This window comes from Lepus europaeus, chromosome 16 (assembly GCF_033115175.1).
Source record: "Lepus europaeus isolate LE1 chromosome 16, mLepTim1.pri, whole genome shotgun sequence".
In the NCBI taxonomy this organism is placed as follows: Eukaryota; Metazoa; Chordata; class Mammalia; order Lagomorpha; family Leporidae; genus Lepus; species Lepus europaeus.
Window position 1 is genome coordinate 20,691,035 of NC_084842.1, and position 21,293 is coordinate 20,712,327.

Genomic DNA, 21,293 nt, shown 5'->3' on the forward strand with positions numbered 1-21,293 from the left:
ATATCCTCTCTCCAAATATAGTCACATTATCAGGAACTGAGATTTAAAACTCCAACATATGAATCGTAGAGGCGAGGATGGAGGTGGAGGTAACAAGGAGTAGAGTGGGAAGACAACTCAGTCCATAACACAGAACTAGGTTTAAGTTTGTATACCTACATTGACCTGAAGTATATGTGATATAGAAGAGGCTTGGGAAGGTAGAATTCTAAATTTGATTTCTAAATACTAGCTTTAGCCAATTTGAAAATTTAATGGAGGAAATCTCATTCACAATAACAAAATAAATAAGCAAAAAGTAAGAAATAGGCCTAACAAATACCAAGTAAGCCTTAGAAAAAATATGTCAAAGTATAGACCTATGCATTTGTGTAACTATATAGGTACATGTGTTTACATACACACATATACATATATGTAGCTCAAATGTAGCCAACATACATTTGACATTAAAGGGACTTGAGAATGCAAAACTTGAAAATTATCATATAAATGTCAGTATTAGCCAATTAAAACATAATTGGGACATAAAATAAGGCCTGTGAAAATGGAAAGATACATAAAACATTATGACCTTCTTCAGTAGGAAGACAGCACTGTAAATATGTCCATTCTTCCCCCAAAGACAAATTCAATGCAATCACAATCAAAACACTAAATATTTTATGGATAAACAAGCTGATTTGAAATTCATCTGGAAGAGAATATGTGCAAAGATAATTAGAACAATGTTGGAGACATCCCTTGCCCAAAGAACAAACCCCACCATCCATCAATATCAGTGTATGCAGTGTGACACATCTGAAGGCACAAAAAGACCAGAAGAATAAAATAGAACAGAAATGGATCCATGAATGCTTGCAATTTAAGGGATAATGAAAGCTCAAAATGATGGGAAAAGGACCAATCATTTAACAAATGGTGGTATAACATTCTCCAATGGGAAACACATAAAATTAGATTTCTAACTTTTGCTATCAAACTATAGGTGAATTTAAGAACTAAACATGAACAATTCAATAATATGAAACTAAAAGATAATTTATTGACTTGCACAAATTTTTGAAATCCATGCATATTTTTCACATTATGCACTTTTCATGAACTTTTTTACAACGCCTTGAATTTTCCTGATATTAGTGTCAGAATAGGAACTTTAACCAAACACACTTCCTGCCTTTGAATTCATGCAATAGTGCAGAAGAAAAGCATGAAAGGGGGTTGGCATTGTGGGGTAGCAGCTTAAGCTTTCACTTGCAATGCCAGCATCCCACATGGGCACAGTTCATGTCCCAGTTGCTCCACTTCCAATCCAGCTATCTGCTAATGTGCCTGGGTAATCAGCCGAAGATGGTCCACGTGCTTGGATCCCTGCCAGCCACATGGGAGACCCAGATGAAGCTCCTGGCTCCTGATTTTGTCCTGGCCCAGCCCCAACCATTCAGCCATTTGGGGAGTGAACTAACAGATGGAAGATTCCCTCTCTCTCTCTTTCTCTCTGTCACTGCAACTCTGCCTTTCAAAGAAATAAATCTTTTTTAAAAATTTTTTTTAAAAATCACCACCATATCCAGAGCTCAATGCTGGATTTGGTTTTTCCTGCTATGGCAGAGAGATCCATTCACACCAGAGAAACGCTTAGCCCAACTAAATCTAGGATGAGTGAGGCCAGAGATTCGGGGGGTGGTGGTGGGGGACTGGTCAGAGAAGGGCAGCTGGGAAGGAGGGACTATGAGGGCAGAAGGAGCAACAGGAGTAGGGGACCACATGGTGCCCGGATGTGCAGAAGGTAGGGGTGGTGAGAGATGGGAGTGTGCTGATGGTGAAGAGGGGTGGGCAGGATGGGGAGTGGCCACCTAGGGAGGGAGGCAGCAGGGGCTGAAGACTCTAGGCTATAAGCCCTAATAAAGAGCATTTGAAGGAGTAGGGTGAGGTTTTATTGAATTTCATTTGAAGATGGAGCTGACTGCTGGGGCAAGAATGAATTCAAGAGCCAGAGGAAGGCCAGGGGGACCAATTAGGGTAGGGGGCTGTGGCAGCCCTTCTGACAAGGTAACATTTCTAGCCAGGGCAGAGAGGCCTTGTGCAGATGCTAAAAGAGAGGTGGCTGGCTATGGTGCTCAGGCAGCAGGCAAAATGGACAGAACCCAGCAACCATGCAGAGTGAGGTGGAGGAATCAAAGACAGAAACCCAGGCTCCAACACAGCGCATGAACTCATCAACTCACAAAGTCAGAATGAAAAGAACAGGCTTTTAGCCTGGCAGTTAAACTCGCTACACAAATACCCACATCAGAGTTCTAGAGTTCAAGTCCTGCCTCCACTCCTGACTCCAGCTTCCTGCCAATGCAGACTCTGTACAGCAACAGTGATGGCTGAGTGACTGAGTTCCTGCTGTCTACATGGGAAATCTGGAGTTACTTCCTTGCTCCTGTCTCCTGGCCTGGCCGGAGTAGGTATTTGGGGAGAGAAATAGCTGATGGGAGTGTTCTCTCTCTCTCTCTCTCTCTCTCTCTCTCCCTCGTTCTGCCTCTCAAGTTAAAAATAAATAGGGGCCAGCGCTGTGGCACAGCAGGTTAACACCCTGGCCTGAAGTGCCAGCATCCCATATGGGTGCCGGTTCTAGTCCCGGCTGCTCCACTTCCGATCCAGCTCTCTGCTATGGCCTGGGAAAGCAGTAGAAGATGGCCCAAGTCCTTGGGTCCCTGCATCCCTGGGGAGACCCAGAGGAAGCTCCTGGCTCCTGTCTTTGGATGGGCACAGCTCCGGCCGTTGTGGCCAATTGGGAAGTGAACCAGCGGATGGGAGACCTCTCTCTCTCTCTCTACCTCTACCTCTCTTCTCTCTGTGTAACTCTGACTTTCAAGTAAATAAATAAATCTTTAATAAATAAACAAATAAATAAATAAAAAACAATGAAAAGCAATCCTGGGGGGAGGGGCAGCCGAGGCAGACACCACTGCTGTGTGCACTCCCAGGGTTCTTTGCTGGGAATTCTCAGCAGGATTTCCACCGCACTGCGGCGTCTGAATGCTGGTCCCCACACTGCTGTCCACTCCTTAAAGGAACATGTCCTATCCTCCATACCCATAATACCAACACGCAGTCAGCATCTGTTGAGGTCATCTCTAGACCTATTCCCCCCTTTCTAAACAAGAGCCCCTCAGAACCCAGGTGCAGGAAGTTGAGAGAAGGCAGGAGTTGAAAGCTCCCGGCAGAAAGAAGACCTGAACCTGGGTTTCCTGTATTCCCAGGTCGCTGCTCTCTCCGTTCTCTCCATTGCAGCTCCAGTGAATGGCAAGGCTGGCATTCCAGCTGGCAACAGAATGTAGAATTCTTGGCCCCTCCTACATGAAGTGGACAGAAACACTAGTTTGTGCTAAACTACGGCCCTGATTGCCTTGCGTCCCTGGCCTGTGATTGTGTCCCCAACCTGTGACTATGCATTGAGTTCTCCTTAGTCATGTTTGGTGCTAAAGACTGCGATGAAATGGGCTGGAAGCCCAGGCCCTGCTCTTCATGGGGAAAACTCGTCGGCACCCGCTCACGTGCAAACTGCATTGATGGTGTGAAGCTGTGAGCTCAGTACCTATGCAGGCTGCCAGTAGAGGGCACCAAATGCCGGAGCCCCAGCCCCACCACAGCCCCCAACCATCCGCTCTGTCTCCTTTGCCACTCCACTCCCACAGTGAATCCGTGCTCCCTTCTGGCGTCGTGCTGTGGCCCACGTTCTCTGACCACAGCCTGCCGCACCCACCAGGACACACTCCTCCCTGTCCCTTCCTCTGCTCTGCTAAGCCAAGCCATGGATTCCTGGGTTTTCCATGGCTCCTCCAGCCTGCCCTGAGGACCAGCCCTGTGAGCGGCTCAGGTACTCACAGCACCTGCACTGAGTTGCATTTCTACTGGCATTACGGCTTGCGCTTCATCTTACTCATCTCACCACGCTTCTCGGAAAGGATGCACAAGGGGCCAGAGGAGCATTCGTTAACTTTAGGGGGCTGGGGAGTCTTAATCTGTGTGTGTGTTGGGGGGTGCTACTGGAAAGAGCTGAGGAGCCTCCTGCCAGGAGGAGACAAATCCCACATTTGCCAGGAGCCTAGAGGGCTAATCATGACTCAGACTAACAAGTGGGTGAGGGGGATTGCCACAGGCCTGTTTTTCTGGGCACAGACCTCCCTAAGTGCTACTTAACAGGGCTGGTGTGGAGCGATGGGGCTTCCGTAGGCAAGAGGACCCAGCAGGTGTTCCAGCACCTCCTTGAGAGCCTGGGAAAGGAGCTGGCCCCACAGGCCCAAGGCTGGGAGCACAGAGCAGCAGCCAGAACAACTAACGACAGTGAGAGTCTCTCTGGGAAGAAACAGAAGTCTAGCGGGGCAGTGAGACCTCGCTGGCGACATGCGGGTGGTTATGGCGGGTTGTGACCGCTCCGTACCCGCAGGATAACCCTGGGCCTTTTTGACCTTGGTAAACGTGATGAACACGCGAGCTGTGGAGAAATTGGAGGAGCGACCTGTAACTGACTTCTGCTTTTAGCCCTTCCTCCGGGCGCTGGGAATACACGCCGCGCTCCACGGCTCCGCCAGGGGGCAGGAGAGGTCCCTCTGCACTGTTGGGGAATTTAGGGAAAAAAAAAAAAAAACAGCTCCAACTTTTTTCCCCCCAAACTGCCTTCCTCCTCATGAAACCGAATCCTCCAGCTGTGGCGTCCCAGGCGCCCGCCCCGACGCGCCGCGGCTCCCGCCCGGAGGCGGCGCCCCTCGCCCGGCTCCGCTGCCTGGCTCCTGCCTTCGCCCTGCACAGCCCCTGCGCCTCCGACCTGCCGGCGCCTGTCCTGCCTGACGATGAAGGTGTGGCTGCTGCTGGGCCTTCTGCTGCTGCACCAAGCGCTGGAGGATGGTGAGCGACCCCGGGCCGGGGCTGTCCGGCTTGTGCCCTGACAGTCCAGCCAGAGCTGCAGCCAGCCCTTGCTCTAACTCTGGCCCTGGGTGGCTCTGCCCCGGCGCCCACCTGCCCCGTGCACCTGCCTCCCACCCCCCACTGCCCATAGGGTTTCCTCCTGCCCCTTTCTACCTCCCCTGAGAGCCCTCTGGGAAGGGGGCGGCTACTCTGACCCTTAAGAGCCCACCAGAACCGCTCTGCCTATCCGGCCGGCGAACCGAGCATCCGCAGGCGGCGCCTGGTCCAGCCCCAGTGTCAACGTGTCAGCCTGGGAGGTGGCGCGCGAGCGGTGGATCGCTTCCACCTCGGCGCCGTGCCCAGGCGGGTGCCACCCAGGCAAGGCAATTGCTGATCCCTTCTGCGAAATTCCAAGCGTCCTTCTCCCCTCCGCAGTCCGTGGTGTGTTTATCACCTTGAGCTTGAATCCCCCAAGATCAGTTGAGGCACCAAATTTCTGTGTATGGAGCCTCTAAACGAATCCAAACACCACCGTCGTTACTTTCTTTGTCTGATTGATGAGAAAAAGGTGAAGAAAAGACATTTTTTGTTTAAAATGTGTGCCTGTTAGCTTCATTTGTGTGTGTGCACGTGTGTCTATGTGTGCATATAAAGAAGTCATGTACAATATTCATGTTATATTTGTATGACCGTTAGCATTTAATTGCCTTGCTTGTTCCATTACTTATTTAATTGGAGTTATTTGTACGGCATGGTTTTCATCCAGTTACATCCTGGTATCCTCAGACCTCCTTTGAAATTCTTCCCCTCAGCCACGAAGTTGCTGAAAGTTGGTTGAAGCTCAGCCTTTGCTGTTATGCAACCTCACACCAAAGCCAGCTCAACCTGGCTCGCATTTTCTCCACTGCTCCATCCTGACCCGATCTTTTCTTTCCAGTGAAACGACAAGGATCTGCCAGGAAAATACCACAGTTGAATTTGCAAAGTCCAAAGCCATCATGAGTCTTCAGAATCCTGCAGTGTAGAGCCATGCTTAATAAAGTGCAGGGAGTGCCTCTCCTGGGGAGCAACACTCACTCCTGGTCCCAAGAGAAGTTGGCGTGGGTTTAGTTTTTAAAATGCAGTATTAAACCACTCCTGGCAAGTCTCGTATGTGCCTGCTGAAATGGCAGAAATGTAGCATTTGATATCCTTTTTCAATAGGGCAGGAAATAGCCAGGCAAAAATCATTTCAAATAGTCCGTTCCCTTGTTTTTACCCAAGATGTCAGTCTTAGAAGCTCAGGCATGCTTTCAGCATGGATCTCCCTTAGCCAAAGCACGCCCAGACCAGGTCAGTGATTATGCAAACATCTGCCTAAATAAATTAGCATCTGTTTGAATAAAAATTTAATTCACCTAAAAAGCATTTCAAAGAAAATCTGACAGGGGGCCGGTGCTGTGGCCTGAGGCACCAGCATCCTATATGGGCACCGGTTCGAGACCCAGCTGCTCCACTTCCGATTCAGCTTTCTGCTGTGGCCTGGGAAAGCAGTGGAGGATAACCCAAGCCCTTGGGACCCTGTGCCTGCGTGGGAGACCCGGAGGAGGCTCCTGGCTCCCGGTTTCAGATCAGCGCAGCTCCATTGCGGCCAATTGGGGAGTGAACCATCGGATGGAGGACCTCTCTCTCTCCTTCTCAGCCTCTCCTCTGTCTGTGTAGCTCTGACTTTCAAATAAATAAATCTTTAAAGAAAAAAGAAAATCTGACAGTGCTGAGCACAGACAGGATATTATACAAGGATAAAGTTTAGGTGTGATGATAACATAGTGGTTTTGTGTTATACAGAGAGACTATGGGTAAAACATGGAACACATACTTGGAAAAGTACATTTACTCCCTTAAGTTATGTAAGAGTTTTTATTTTTATTTTTTTCCTGTTTGGGTGGTGTGCTGGGCTGTGGCCGGGAGGAAGTAATGGGAGTGGATTACACAGAAGCCTTTCCAGAAGCTGTCTCTGATCTGGAAGTTGGGCTATGGTACCTGTTGGGCTGTCCAAAGCACCAACTGCAGGCAGAAGGCCCCCAGCTCAGCCTTTCAGAGCTGGGGGCCACATCCAGGAGACCTACAAGGAAAAGGCTCTCCTGTGAGTACGTGCATAGAGGACTGGACAGCTTGTCCCAACAGCGGCGTTGGCCTTGCATTTTTAGAAAAGATATTTCTTCTCATGAAGAGGAAGAGCTGGAAGGCCACTGAGGCATCAAGAAATTGAGGCATGAAAACATTAAATACCCCAGGATCTCACTTAGACAATACTCCCAGCACCTGATTGTCAGCCGTTGTAGGGAATTTGTGCCACTGTGTTTATTGGTATGGTGCTGTTGGTATCACATGACAATATAAAATCGCAGGTGCTTACCAGCTTTTGGTTATCTCCGTATTTCAATTCAATGCTAGGAGCAAATGAGGACGTAGCAATATCGATTTGTTGTTACTGTTTTGTTGAACCACACCAGCCTTGATCTGTGCTAATTTGATCTTCAGTCTGATCTGGGTTTATTTTGGACCCTATGGAAGGGTTTCCTTCCTGGGAAGGCTGAAGAGATCAGTTATGATGTGTAAGACAGGAAAGGGGGTCACCCAGTGACCCTGATTATTCTCAGACTTAGGTCACTTCTGTGTCTCAATTTATCCCATGGAAAAAGACAGAAAATAGTGCAAAAGCTCTGTATAATGAAAAGAGAATTTTAAATTCCCCATTGTTTACAAGTGCATATAATGAATGTTTCAAAGCCTTTAGGATCTTGGTTTAGGTGTTTGATATGTAGAATAATTTTGGCTGCGCAAAGCCAAAAAAGAGAGAAGTTAGAGGGCAAGAGAGAGTGGATGGTCAGGAGGGTAAGCAGAGGCCTGAGGAGTGACAGTTTCCCTGGCCAAGGCCGTGACACCTTTCTCTGTGGCGCTTACATCTAACAGAGAGGACAGACAACAAATAAACAAGCAGAGCTAGAATCTCAGGAAGTGATCACTGGCATGAAGAATCACTAATCAGAGGGAGTTAGTGTCCTAAGGTTGCCATGGCACAGTTCCGGGACCACGTGCCTTAGCACAGCAGAGGGTTCTTCTCTCACAGCGCTGGAGCCTAGAATTCCATAGCCGAAGTGCGAGCCTTGCCCTGATGCTTCTGAGACCCTGGCTGGAACCCTTCCTCACCCCTTCCTGTTCTCTGGTGGTGGCCAGTAATCCCTGGTGTTCCTTGGCCTGCAGCACTCTGATGTCTGCCTCTGTTGTCACTTGGTCTCTCTTTGTGTGTGTATCTCTGTCTTCCTGTGGCATCTTCCTCTCTGTGTATCCTTTGTCTTCTTATAAGGACATCAGTGCCATTGGATGAGTGCTCTAAGGACCTCATCTTTTATCTTTTTTTTTTAAAGACATTTATTTACTTTGAAAGAGTTACACAGAGAGAGAAGCAGAGGAAGAGGGAGAGGGAAAGAGAGAGAGAGAGAGAGAGGTCTCCCATCTGCTAGTTCACTCCCCAGTTGGCTGCAATGGCCAGATTTGTGTTGATCTGAAGCCAGGAGCCAGGAGCTTCCTCCAGGTCTGCCACGCAGGTGCAGGGACCCAAGGACTTGGGCTAACTTCTGCTGCTTTCCCAGGCCATAGGAGAGAGCTGGATCAGAAGTGGAGCAGCCTGGTCTCGAACCGGCACCCATATGGTATGCCAGCACCACAGGTGGCCGCTTTACCTGCTATGCCACAGCACTGGCTCCTTCCTTCCTTCCTTTCTTTCTTTCTTTCTTTCTTTCTTTCTTTCTTTCTTTCTTTCTTTCTTTTTTTAAGATTTACTTATTTATTTGAAAGAATTGCAGGGAGGGAGGGAGAGGGCCCACTCCCCCAAATGGTCACAACAGCCAGGGCTGGGCCAATCTGAAGCCAGGAGCCTGGAGCTTCCTCTGGGTCTCCCACATCAGTGCAGGGGCCCAAGGACTTGGGCCATCCCCCACTGCTTTCACGGGCCATAGCAGAGAGCTGGATGGAAGTAGAACAGCCAGGACTTGAACCGGCGCCCGTATGGGATGCTAGCACTGCAGTTGTTGGCTTAGCCCAGTACACTACAGCTTCCTCAAATCCCACCCCAAATGATGTCATCTTAAGTTAATTATGTCCACAAAGACCCTATTTCCAAAGGAGGTCATAATCACAGGTACCAGGGGTCAGGATGTCAAGGCATTTTGACGCATCAGGGGGCACAATTCAATCCTGTACAAGGTAAGCCTGGAGAGGACTGAGGAGGGCCCGAGGGAGTGTGGAATGGGTGGTCAGAGGCCTGCTGAAGTGAGGAAGTAAGGCTTGCACGTGTCAGAAAGGAGAGCTGTGCAGGCCGAGGGCACAGGGAGAGCAGCAGCTCGGAGGCGGGCTTGTACTGGTGGCCACTGTAGCTGAAGGGCTGTGAGGTGTGACACTAGAGGGGACGGGGCTCACTGCTAACTGAGGTCGAAGTCACTGGCAGAGAAGAGCCCATGATCTGACAGATGTTGTCAAAGGTAGGAGGGCTGGGGTGGGCAGCTGGAGCCGCAGCTTAAGGGGCCTGGGTGGAAAGCTTGGCCCAGTGGGTAGCAGTGGATGGAGGGAAAAGACCCTGGCTCAGAGTCCGTTTCGAAGGGGAAGCCAGAAGGATTTGCTGTTCAGCTGGGTGTGGCTGCTGAAGCCAAGCAAAGAGTTAAGGGAGACTGGGAGGTTTTTGACCTGAGCAACTGGGTGGACAGAGTTGCCATTTCTGATCAAGAAGCAGTGGCACAGGAACAGGTCTGAAGGGGCATCCAGAGTTCAGTTTGGGATGTGTTAAATTTGAGCTGCCTGCTGGTCTTCCAAGTGGCAGTGCTGAGCAAGCCCCAGAATGTGCAGATCTGGAGTTTAGGCACGAGGTCAAGACTGGACAGGAGCTGGGACAGCTTTCAGCATGTGAATGATCGTGAAGTCCCTTAGGGAGACAGGGCAGAGACACAAGTGTAGGATGCATCCCATGGGGCTCGGCTCAGGCACAAAGGGAAGACTGGGAAGAGCCATCAGTGAGTGGGAGGAATCCTCAGTGCGCTGGTGTTCTGGGAGCCAAATGAATCCAATTTTCGGAAAGAGCCATCAATGTATTCTTATAATTTCTGGAAAAGTCTTCAGGTTGAGGTCTTTATCCTGGAACACAAATGTCTAATATTCAGGAACTGCTATTTTAAGAAAATTATACTTTAAGGAACAGTGGGAGGTTTTTAAAATTGGAATTCTCTCTGTAAGACTTGTTTTATTTCTTCAAAAGGCAAAGTGATGGGGTGGGGAGGAGACACACACAGAGAGAGAATCTTCCATCTGCTGGTTCACTCACCAGATAGCCTCAGTGGCCTGGGCCAGGCCCAAGCTGGGAGCCAGGAACTCCATCCATGGGTAGCAGGGGCTCATGCACTTGGGCCACCTTCCCCTGCCTTCCCAGGTGCATTAGTAGGGAGCTGGATGGGAAGTGGAGCAGCCAGGACTTGAACCGGCGCTCATATGGGGTACCAGCATCACAGGCAGTCATTTAATCTGCTGCTGCACCTGCGACCCCTGGATTGGCCTCCCCAGGAGAGTGAGGAAGCACAGGATCTGATCCCTGCACACGTCCTCTCCCCTGTATCACTTTCACACCTTCACAGGTGTTCCTGTGGGCACTTCAAAAATTCATGGAAAATGGAATTAGAAGTTCCTGTGGTACAAAACTTCTGCAATCCATGCAGTTTTTCATAATACACATTTCTGTGAACTGTTTGAAGTTCCCGTGTATGTGTTCCTGTGACAGAGAGGGGCAGGAATGGGGGGTACTTGTGAAGAATGGAGAATGAGAGTGGATGTGGCAGTTGAATGTAGCTTACCAGGGGACGCTGGAGCTCTGCAGGAAACTTAAACTTCTAGTGTGGTTATTTGGATGCTCCTCTCAGGGCTGGCCTTCCCCTTAACTTCCCAAGGTGGAGACCCACGGCTGTGACTCTTTGATATGAGGGACCGTGGTTAGCTTGGACTCCTCGTCTCAGCAGCTCTCCATGATTCTTTCGAGGAATTTATTTTCTTCTCCAACACAGTTCTAGTGAATGAGTTTATTGAAGATGGTTTGGTTACAATCCATAGTTGATATCGAATCGTCACAGTTCTTGGTCCTGTAGACTCCTGGCTTTTTTTTGTTTTTAAAGATTTATTGGCCGGTGCCACAGCTCACTAGGCTAATCCTCCACTTGCAGCACAAGCACCCTGGGTTCTAGTCCCAGTTGGGGCGCCAGATTCTGTACCGGTTTCTCCTCTTCCAGTCTAGCTCTCTGCTGTGGCCCGGGAAAGCAGTGGAGGATGGCCCAAGTGCTTGGGCCCTGCACCCACATGGGAGACCAGGAGGAAGCACCTGGCTCCTGGCTTCGGATTGGCGCAGCGCACCGGCTGTAGCGGCCATTGGGGAGTGAACCAACGGAAGGAATACCTTTCTCTCTTTCTCACTGTCTAACTCTGCCTGTCAAAAAAAAATTTATTTATTTATTTGAAAGTCAGAGTTACACAGAGAGAGAAAGAGAGACAGAGAGAGAGGTCTTCCATCCGCTGGTTCACTCCCCAATTGGCTGCAACAGCCGGAGCTGTGCTGATCTGAAGCCAGGAGTTTCCTCTGGGTCTCCCACGTGGGTGCAGGGGCCCAAGGACTTGGACCATTTTCTACTGCTTTCTCAGGCCATAGCAGAGAGCTGGATTGGGAATTGAGCAGCCGGGTCTAGAACCAGCGCACATATGGGATGCCGGCATTGCAGGCAGTGGCTTTACCTGCTATGCCACAGCTCCGGGCCCTGTGGTTTTTAACATTTGTTTTTTCACTGGGATATTTGGACCAGTGTCCCGTCTCCTCACTTGGGGATTCTACTGTCTGCCTTGGAAAAGCATCTCCAGCCCTTGCAGGAAGGTTGTGCTCTCATCCCCAGCATCAAGTTTTGTTTGACTTGGATGGAACTCCCTGAGGCCGGGCGCAACAAAGAATCCACTTAGACGATGGTGCTGTGCATGCGATTCATGTAAATAAAGGAAGTTGCAACACTCTTTACGTGGAAGAGAGGCAGTGGCATGAGCCAGAGAAAGCCCTGGAGTCAAAGGGTCTAGCTTTTCATTATCTTCTTGTTGACCTGGGGTGAGCTGCTTGGCATCTGTAGATTAAAAAGAAAAATAATCACTGTCCCTCAGGAAGGTCACATAAACCGACCAGGCAGTGAGAAGTCACATTTTACTACCACTTACAATGAGGTCAGACACTATTTCTTCATTTTAAATGTATTAACTCATTTAATTCCCACCCCAATCCATGAGATAGTTATTCTAACCACATCATTCTCAATTTACAGATAAGAGAGCTGGAACAGAGAAGGGAAATCACTTCCCAAGGTCACACACTGAGCGGCAGGCCAGGGCTTGAAATCAATAATGGTATCCCATGGTTTGTGAGTTTCCCTATAAAATATATTGTGCAATAATTTCAAAGACATAGAAGAATTTCACTTGTATTTATTTATAATCAGAATTCATATGTTTTTCAAGCCTTTGGAAAATAATTAATTTACATACACTGAAGAACCATATTCTATCCTTTTCAAAAGTTAGACTTGGGACTCGGGATTGATACCCTCCCAGGACTGCCTGGATGTCTGTGGAGCCACAAGGCTGGTTTCTTCAACTTTACATCATTAGCCTCAAATCATGGGCCAGCTCTGTCCATGTCAAGTGTTTGAACCAACTGTACAGTTAGATCATTTGATAAAAAAGTTGAGTTATTTTGCAGGGATAATGCAAATATTTGGATATATAGTATCTAAAATCAGATGGCATGATGTTCTTGAGTACCAAAGCCACACACGATCTCACAGCTCAAATGTCAGACAAAATGGCACTGGTTTCCTGAATGCCATAGGATTTATAGATGGCAGTTGTCATTTCTGACATGCTGAATTTCTGTTTATATGATTAAGAGCACATGCCAAATTAGACATCAGTCCAGAAGTCCATTAATATCATTTCATAACTAAAATATTTATGGGCGCAGATTACTTGGACTGCATTGAGCAAAAACATGTGACATTTAACCCATTACGAAGCTGAAGCTGATGCTTCACCATTGACGTTGCAGAATTAGTGCACTTTGGTCTGGCGTGTTACCTGCAGTTTTGAGTCCCTTCCTCCTGGGAGGGTGGGGAATGTGCACGTGCGAGTCATTGTCTCCCTCTATCGCCATTCACCATCTGTCAGTAGAGTCAAGGTTAATAAGCCAAACATGCAGGGTTGGTGGAAGTCTGGGCAAGAGCAGGTTCAACAGAAGGTATTGGAGACCAGGGTTTAAGCACACAATTCCATTCCCTGGAAGGATTGAGGAGGCTCAGCCCAAGACCCAGAGGAAGCTAAGCAGGGGAAAGAGGGGGAATAAGAAGAGTTTCCAGCCTAAGAAAGGCAAGAGTGGTCACAATGAAACCTAGGGTCACAGAAAAGAGAGACTCAAGGAGCAGCGGATCCAAGTCCAGAGAAGGAGCATGCTAAGGGCTGACTGTGGACTTGGAGCTGAGAATTCCTAAGAGTGGGATTAGTTCTAGAGCCTAGGCCTGATTAAATGGCTTCTATTTCAATGGTCAAAGCCCAACATGCAGAAGAAGCCAAGTTGTCATTACACAGAGGAGTCCAAATCAGTTGCGTTTTTGATGATGATTTTCTCTTATCACATTCCCTATTTTATACAAATGCTGTGCAATTCATTCAACTGACCAAGGTTTGTATGGTTATTTATTTAAAATACCTACAGAATGTTCATTTATGTATAGTTAAGCACACACACACACATCTGGAACAAGCATCAGGACATTCTGCCATTCATCAGCTAAGTGGCTTTGTGCAATCTACCTAAGTTTTCAGGTCCTCCTTTGTTTTTCAAATCTACATCTCGGGGACTTTATCTAAATGACCTTTAAGGATCCTATCAGCTTGGACAGTTGTGCAGTTGTATGTGCATATATTGGGGCAGCCTTTGCGATCATGCAGATGGATGGTTAAACTGAGGCTGTGAAGTCCCCTTGTCACCCTTGCTTGGTGGATACAGCTGCACGTCTGAGGGAGACTTGGTGGATAATGAGGTTTTTGACCAAGGGCAGGAGAATGGGCATGATCTTCCCTGGGTACAGGCAGAGAGGGGATGCATTGTCTGTAAAGGAGAGAACAATAATAAAACCAAGTTAAAGTAAGTCGACCTTTTATTATCACTGTTTGACACCAGCTCTCAACAATGTTGGCAAAAATATACTCCTCTAAAACTATTTTGTTTGCTAAGTTCCAAACTGTTGCTACAGTTACTGTTGAGTGTTAATAACTTACAAAAATACTTCATAAAACTGATAGAAAGTCCAATTTAAAGGTAAGTTTATTTTAAGTAATATTCTGGAAATCCATGCATAGTTTAATTTATTTATTTAGATGAAAAGCAGAGTTAGAGAGAAGGGGAGACAGAGACAGGGAGACACAGCAACAGAGATGGAGAGGGATCTTCTAGCCTCTGGTTCACTGCCTAAATGGCCACAACAACAAAGGCTGGGCTAGGCCAAAGCCAGGAGACTGGAACTCCATCAGGGTCTCCCATGTGGATGTCAGAAGCCCAAGCACTTGGGCCATCCTCTGCTGCTTTCCCAGGCGCATTACTAGAAACTATCAAAAGTGCAGCAGCTGGAATCCAAACCGGTGACCATATGGGATGCCAGCGTCGCAGGCAACAGCTTAACCATAGTGCACCATAGTGCAGGCCCCTAGTTTTTTTTCATAATATGCATTTTTCATGACCTTTTTGAATACCCCTTGATGCGTGGATGTCAAAATTTTTGGAATGTTATCTTTTAACATTCCATGAACTTTTTGTAGTACCCTCATCTACATAAACTTTAGATTTGCATATGTCTATTACCTAGTCTAATAAACATTGTGATCTGGACGTTGTCAGGTAGAATGCACTGCCCACATTCATTGTGACAGAGTTCATGATGGTTGGAAACCATGTGTGCTTCCTGGGCATTTTGGGTCTTCAGTTTCTGTGAGACTACTCATTCCTGCATCTAACAGTAGATTTCACATGAACAATCATAGCACAGAAATTGTAAAGACAAGAAGCAGACCTCGAATGGCTTCAGTTCTGCTCTTAGGTGTGTTTACTTGGAGACTGTGAGACAGTGTATGAACTGCAAAGAATAATATTTTTGTAACTACAAATTTTTGTTCAAATATGGGATAGTTTGTTAAATTCAAGCAATATATTTGAAACTGAAATATGTTCCTTTTATTAACCATTTTGAAACTGAAGAGTGTAGTACAGTCCTTTAATCTAGCAGTTAATATGCCAGTATCCCACACGGAGTACCTGGATTCAATACCTTGCTCTGGCTCCCGACTCCAGTTTCCTGCAAATGTAGACTCTGGGAGGCAGTAGTGCTGGGCCTAGTATTGAGGGTGTCTGCCACCCACAGGCTTGAGTTTCTGGCTCCTGGCTCTGGCCCCAGCCTAGCTCTTGCTGTTGTAGGCATTTGGAGAGCGAATCAGCAGATGGGACCTCTCTATCATCCTCTTAGACAAAAACTAATGTTTTATGTAATAAAATGTGGCACTAATGATTATTAAATAATTATGACTTGCCGGCGCCACCGTAGCTCAATAGGCTAATCCTCCGCCTGCGGCGCTGGCACACTGGGTTCTAGTCCCGGTCAGGGCGCCGGATTCTGTCCCAGTTGCTCCTCTTCCAATCCAGCTCTCTGCTGTGGCCCGGGAGTGCAGTGGAGGATGGCCCAAGTGCTTGGGCCCTGCACCCGCATGGGAGACCAGGAGGAAGCACCTGGCTCCTGGCTTCGGATCAGCGCGGTGTGCTGGCTGCAGTGGCCATTGAGGGGTGAACCAACGGCAAAGGAAGACCTTTTTCTCTGTCTCTCTCTCTCACTGTCCACTCTGCCTGTCAAAAATAAATAAATAAATAAATAAATGATTATGACTGAAAATAGAATATGAAGAGAGAAGTTACTGTCTTCTGTGGGTATCACCTACTCCAGAGTGCCACCGTTTTAGCCCACTGCTCTCTCCTCACATTTGTACAGTTGCTGGCCAACACCTTCCCAAGAACAAGCGTCCAAAGGAGCCGGGAGAGAATAGGATCAAACCTAGCAACAAAAAGGTGAAGCCCAAAATTCCTAAAATAAAGGACAGGGACTCAGCTGATTCAACACTGAAGACGCAGTCTATCATGATACAAGTGATGGATAAAGGTCGCTTCCAGAAACCAGCTGCTACCTTGAGTCTGATGGCAGGGCAAACTGTGGAGCTCCGATGTAAAGGGAATAAAATCGAGTGGAGCTACCCTGTGTATCTGGATACCTTCAAGGACCTCCGCCTCAGGTAAGCATTTTTTTCTTCTTTATAAACTTGGGTTAAGTTACCTTATGTTAGGTTTAATTACCTTTTTAACTATTCCATTGTTTCTGACAGCTACAATTTCACTCTAATATATTCTAAAAATTAAATCTCAATGAACAAAGCCCATAGGTTTTATTTCTTCATCCAGTTAGAAAAGCTGTTACAAATCCTACCAACATTGATTGAAAGAGGTGTTACAAGAAATCATCTGATGATTGTATAGAAAACCACATGATAAGAATGAGATTTTATAGGAAATTAAAATTGTGTGAGAACTTATGCACAGTGATGGATATTTAAGAAGTCATATGGAGGGGGAGGTATTAGGTGTAGTGGTTAATAGACCATTTGTGGCTGGTGCCGCTGCTCACTAGGCTAATCCTCCACCTGCGGCACCGGCACCCCAGGTTCTAGTCCCAGTTGGGGCGCTGGTTCTGCCCCAGTTGCTCCTCTTCCAGTCCGGCTCTCTGCTGTGGCCCGGGAGTGCAGTGGAGGATGGCCCTAGTGCTTGGGCCCTGGACTCTCATGGGAGACCAGGAGGAAGCACCTGGCTCCTGGCTTCGGATCGACACAGCACACTGGCCATAGCGGCCATTTGGGTGGTGAACCAAAGGAAAGAAGACCTTTCTTTCTGTCTCTCTCTCTCGCTGTCTAACTCTGCCTGTCAAAAAAAAAAATAGACCATTGTGACAACCAAATCCCATATTAGAGTGCCTGGGTTTAATTCCCAGCTCTGCTCCCAATTCCAGTTTCCTGCTAATGAGTACCATAGGAGGCAAAAGGTACCATCTCAAGTACTTGGGTCCCTGCCACCCACATGGAAGACTGGGACTGCATTTCAGACTCCTGGTTTTGGCCTGTCCCTGCCTGCCCCAGCTGTATGAACATTTGGAGAGTGAGTCGATGGATGAGACAACTGTGTCTCGCTGACCTTCAAATAAAATAAGTAGATAAAGATTAAAGAAAAATAAAGCACATTGTGGGAATAAAAATGGGTTCAATGTTTTGCATTTTTCTTTTAATATTCATAATGAAAACTGAAATAATCTAACAGGAGATTCCTATGAACAACTTGACCAGAGATAAATTACTTTTTAAACTTTGTAACTTCTTCTGATTATTTTTACTTTCAGAAATATATGACTTTGCATTTAGGGACCTCTATTGGTAAGAGGGAAAGATTCCTCGTGTTTGAATAAGTATGCGGAGAGGCAGGGTTTCTCATTCAGGGAATGTGGTTAAGATGATGTTCTAGGAAACTGAACAGCAAGAAAGGAGAACAGCTTCAGAGCAGTAGGCTCCGAGTGGAAAGAGCCCTGAGCTCTGGCTAAGGGGTTGGGAGAGGCATGTGGGGTTAGAGTCCATTGGGAATTTTCAGAGACATGCCCTTAACTCCTTGAGTCTTAGCTTCCTCATGCATAGAGTGAAGGGGGAAGGATGACTTGATTTCTAAGACTCTTTCCAGCCTTAAGTTCCTATGATTTGCAATGGAGAAATAGAGCATATTGGCTGTTTGGGATGCCTGGAATGAGAGAAGGAAACAATGTGACTGGCAGGCACCCTAACCTCGCCAAGTTCATGACACATCCATGCATCGGCACAAACTCTGCTTCTACAGAAACCCATCCCACTCAAGGACACCGCCACCCACTCAGTGGCTCAGTCAGGAAACTGGGTAGCATCACTGACTTCTTCCTCTTTCCCTTCTTCTCCACTTTTTCTCCATCACCAAGTGCAGTCCATTCAGCCTGGGTCACGGCCCAGGCCTCTGCTGTTGACTTCCTTCCCATCTCAAGCTCCATGGTAACCACCTCCAGGCTTGTCCTCCTTCAATCTCCTTTTCACCATGGCTACAGTTTGATGCTTGAAACTCAGAGCTGATGGTGTCTCTGCCCTGGTTATTTCTCCGTAGATTTCCATTGAGGTAAAGTCCAGCCTCCTCACAGGACTGATGGAGCCCTCCCTGTGCCCCCTCTCTCTAGAGTCACCTCCAACATCCAGAGTAGTTTCTCTGCTTTCTCTGGACTGGTCTTCTGGGAAACTGGCAGATGCGTCAGGCTTCCAGGGCCACAGAATGTGCTGCTTTCATTGCCGGGAGCGCTCTAAGCCCTTCTTCTCTGGCTCACTACAGCCCTGTATCACTTCCTCTGGGAATCCCGTGGCAGGCCTTGCTGTGTCACCCCATGTCTCCTCCTCCCAGCTCCCTTCAGACTTGTAACTTCCTTTTTAAGAGAAATCTGTGTTTTCCATGAGACTCAGCAGTGTGCTTGAAATTTAGTTTTGTCTGTTCAGTGGTCTACTCTTATGCTCCCATCCTCCCTGATACACTTTCCCTTCTTACACACACACACACACACACACACTCAGCCCTTGGAAAACAAATCACATGCATAAGTAGTGTCTCTCTATCATCTTGTATTCAAACTCCTTTCACATTTTTATTCTGACTATGCCCTTTGAAGTTATGGTTTGATGGTTTGCATGAGGAGTGAGGAAATTTTTCCATTCTACACTCCACACTTGTGTGTGTGTGTATGTGTGTGTGAGGGAGGGCCTGGGGGGGGGAAGGAAGTATGTGCAAGCATACTCATCTAAAATGAATCTGGAAAATTTACTACTACATATGTGTGTGTTGGAGGGGCTAAAAAGTAACATAACAAATATGTATTAACAATTTTTAAGAATACAATAAAGTTTTGTGAACTCCATGCATAGGTTGTACAGCAGGTCTCTAGAACTTCCTCACCTCGAATGACTAAAACCATGCCCACTGAACAACTCCCTGTTTCTTCTCACCCCCAGACCCTGGCAATCACCATGCTACAGTCAGTTTCTATTAGTTTGACTAGTGGAATCCTACAGCTTTTGTCTTTTATGCTTACTTCACTTAGCATAATGTACTCAAAATTTATCCATGCTGTAGCATATGACAAGACTTCCTTCTTGTTTAAGGCTGAATCCATTGTTATAAACAAGGATGCTTCCAAAAGTTTGTGGGAAATGGACTTAAAAGCCAATCTTACTTTTGTGCAAAAAATTCTGAAGTCTATGCATATGAGGGGGTCTTGGAAAAAGTCCTTGAAAAATGCATATTATGAAAATACCTTTGGTGGATTTCAAAAATTTTTGCAACAAAATAAACTTATTGAAGTGCCCTCATACAGACCACTTTCTTAATTCTTTCATCTATCAGTGGACATTCAGGTTACTTTCACATTCTGGCTATTGTGAGCAATGCTGCAATGAATGTGATTGTGCACATACTATAGCTCTGAAACTCTGTTTTCATTAGATATAGACCCAGATGTGGTATTTACCATATATATTTTAAATTACTTCAATTACCAAAGTCAGGTTTGTACACTTCTTTAAAATTTTATTTATTTGTTTGAGAGGCAGAGAGACTGAAATGAACAACAGAGTTCTCATCTTCTGCTTCACTTCCCAAATTCCCATAGCAGCAGGGACTAGGCTTGCACTGAAACCAGGAGCCAGGAATTCATGCCAGATCTCCTACAAGGGAGGCTGGAACCCAATATTAAGCCATCAGTTGCTGCTTCCTAGGGTTTGAGTTGGTGAGAAGCTGACATCAGGAACTGAACCCAGGAATTGAACCCAAGTGCACTGATGTCAGAGATAGGCATCTTTTTTTTAAAAGGTTTATTTTTATTTGAAAGTCAGAGCCACACAGAGAGAGGAGAGGGAGAGGGAGAGGGTGATAGAGAGAAGGAGAGAGGTCTTGCATCCACTGGTTCATTCCCCAATTGGCCGCAATGGCCGAAGCTGCACTGACCTGAAGCCAGGAGCCAGGAGCTTCCTCTGGGTCTCCCACGCAGGTGCAGTACTTGTACATCTTGTACTGCCTTCCCAGACCATAGCAGAGAGCTGGATCAGAAGTGGAGCAGCCAGGACTCGAACTGGCGCCTATATGGAATGCCTGCGCTTCAGGTCAGCATGTTAACCTGCTGTGCCACAGGGCCAGCCCCAAGGATATGGGCATCTTAAACACTAGGCTAAATACCTGTTCCTTAGCCATTTTTTTAAAACCAGAATTGAGATAAATTTAATTTATTCTGAACACTTAGTCACTGACTTACAAAAAGTATCCTAAACCTAGAGAACGTAGTGCCTGAAGGTTTAGTATTTTCTAGGAGCATTTCAAAAGTTATATGTACATGGAGCTGGTGCTGTGGCATAGCGGGTAAGGCATCCAGTGCAGTACCGGCATCCCATGTGGGCACCGGTTTGAGTCCTGGCTGTTCCACGTCTGATCCAGCCCTGTGCTACGACCCGGGACAGAAATTGGGTCCCTGCACCCACGTGGGAGATTCAGAAGAAGCTCCTGGCTCCTGGCTTTGGATTGGCGCAGCTCCGGACATTGCGGCCAGTTGGGGAGTGAACCAGCAGATGGAAAAATCTCTCTCTCTCTCTCTCTCTCTCTCTCTCTCTCTCTCTCTGCCTCTGCCTCTGCCTCTGCCTCTCTCTATATAACTCTGACTTTCAAATGAATGGATAGATCTTAAAAAAAGTTATATGTACACTATATATTGAAATCTATTTGAAAATGTTCTAAGGACTTGAAGTGAACATGAAGCAGAATTGAAGGGGAACATCCAGGAGCTAGAAAAACCAATTTTGACATTTTAACAATAAATAATATTTTTTAAAGATTTATTTATTTATTTGAAAGTCAGAGTTATACAGAGAGAGGCAGAGAGGCAGAGAGGCAGAGGCAGAGAGAGAGAGAGATTTTTCCATCTGCTGGTTCACTCCCCTACTGGCCGCAATGTCCGGAGCTGTGCCGATCCGAAACCAGGAGCCAGGAGCTTCTTCCAGGTCTTCCACGTGGGTGCAGGAGCCCAAGGACTTGGGTCATCTTCTACTGCTATCCCGGGCCATAGCAGAGAGCTGGACAGGAAGTGGAGCATCCAGGTCTCGAACCG

General features: G+C 47.0%; 1 protein-coding gene across 1 annotated transcript in view; it reads left to right on the forward strand.

Annotated features, from left to right (window-relative positions):
• Window positions 1-4,750: 4,750 nt before the first annotated feature.
• The window catches only part of PDGFRL (platelet derived growth factor receptor like), a 65,913-nt gene continuing 49,370 nt past the window's right edge, over window positions 4,751-21,293 (forward strand). The window contains exons 1-2 of the mRNA XM_062213428.1: window positions 4,751-4,899; window positions 16,035-16,332. Coding sequence (XP_062069412.1) covers window positions 4,845-4,899; window positions 16,035-16,332 — 353 coding nt within the window. The 5' untranslated portion in view covers window positions 4,751-4,844. The remainder of the gene's footprint in view (window positions 4,900-16,034; window positions 16,333-21,293) is intronic.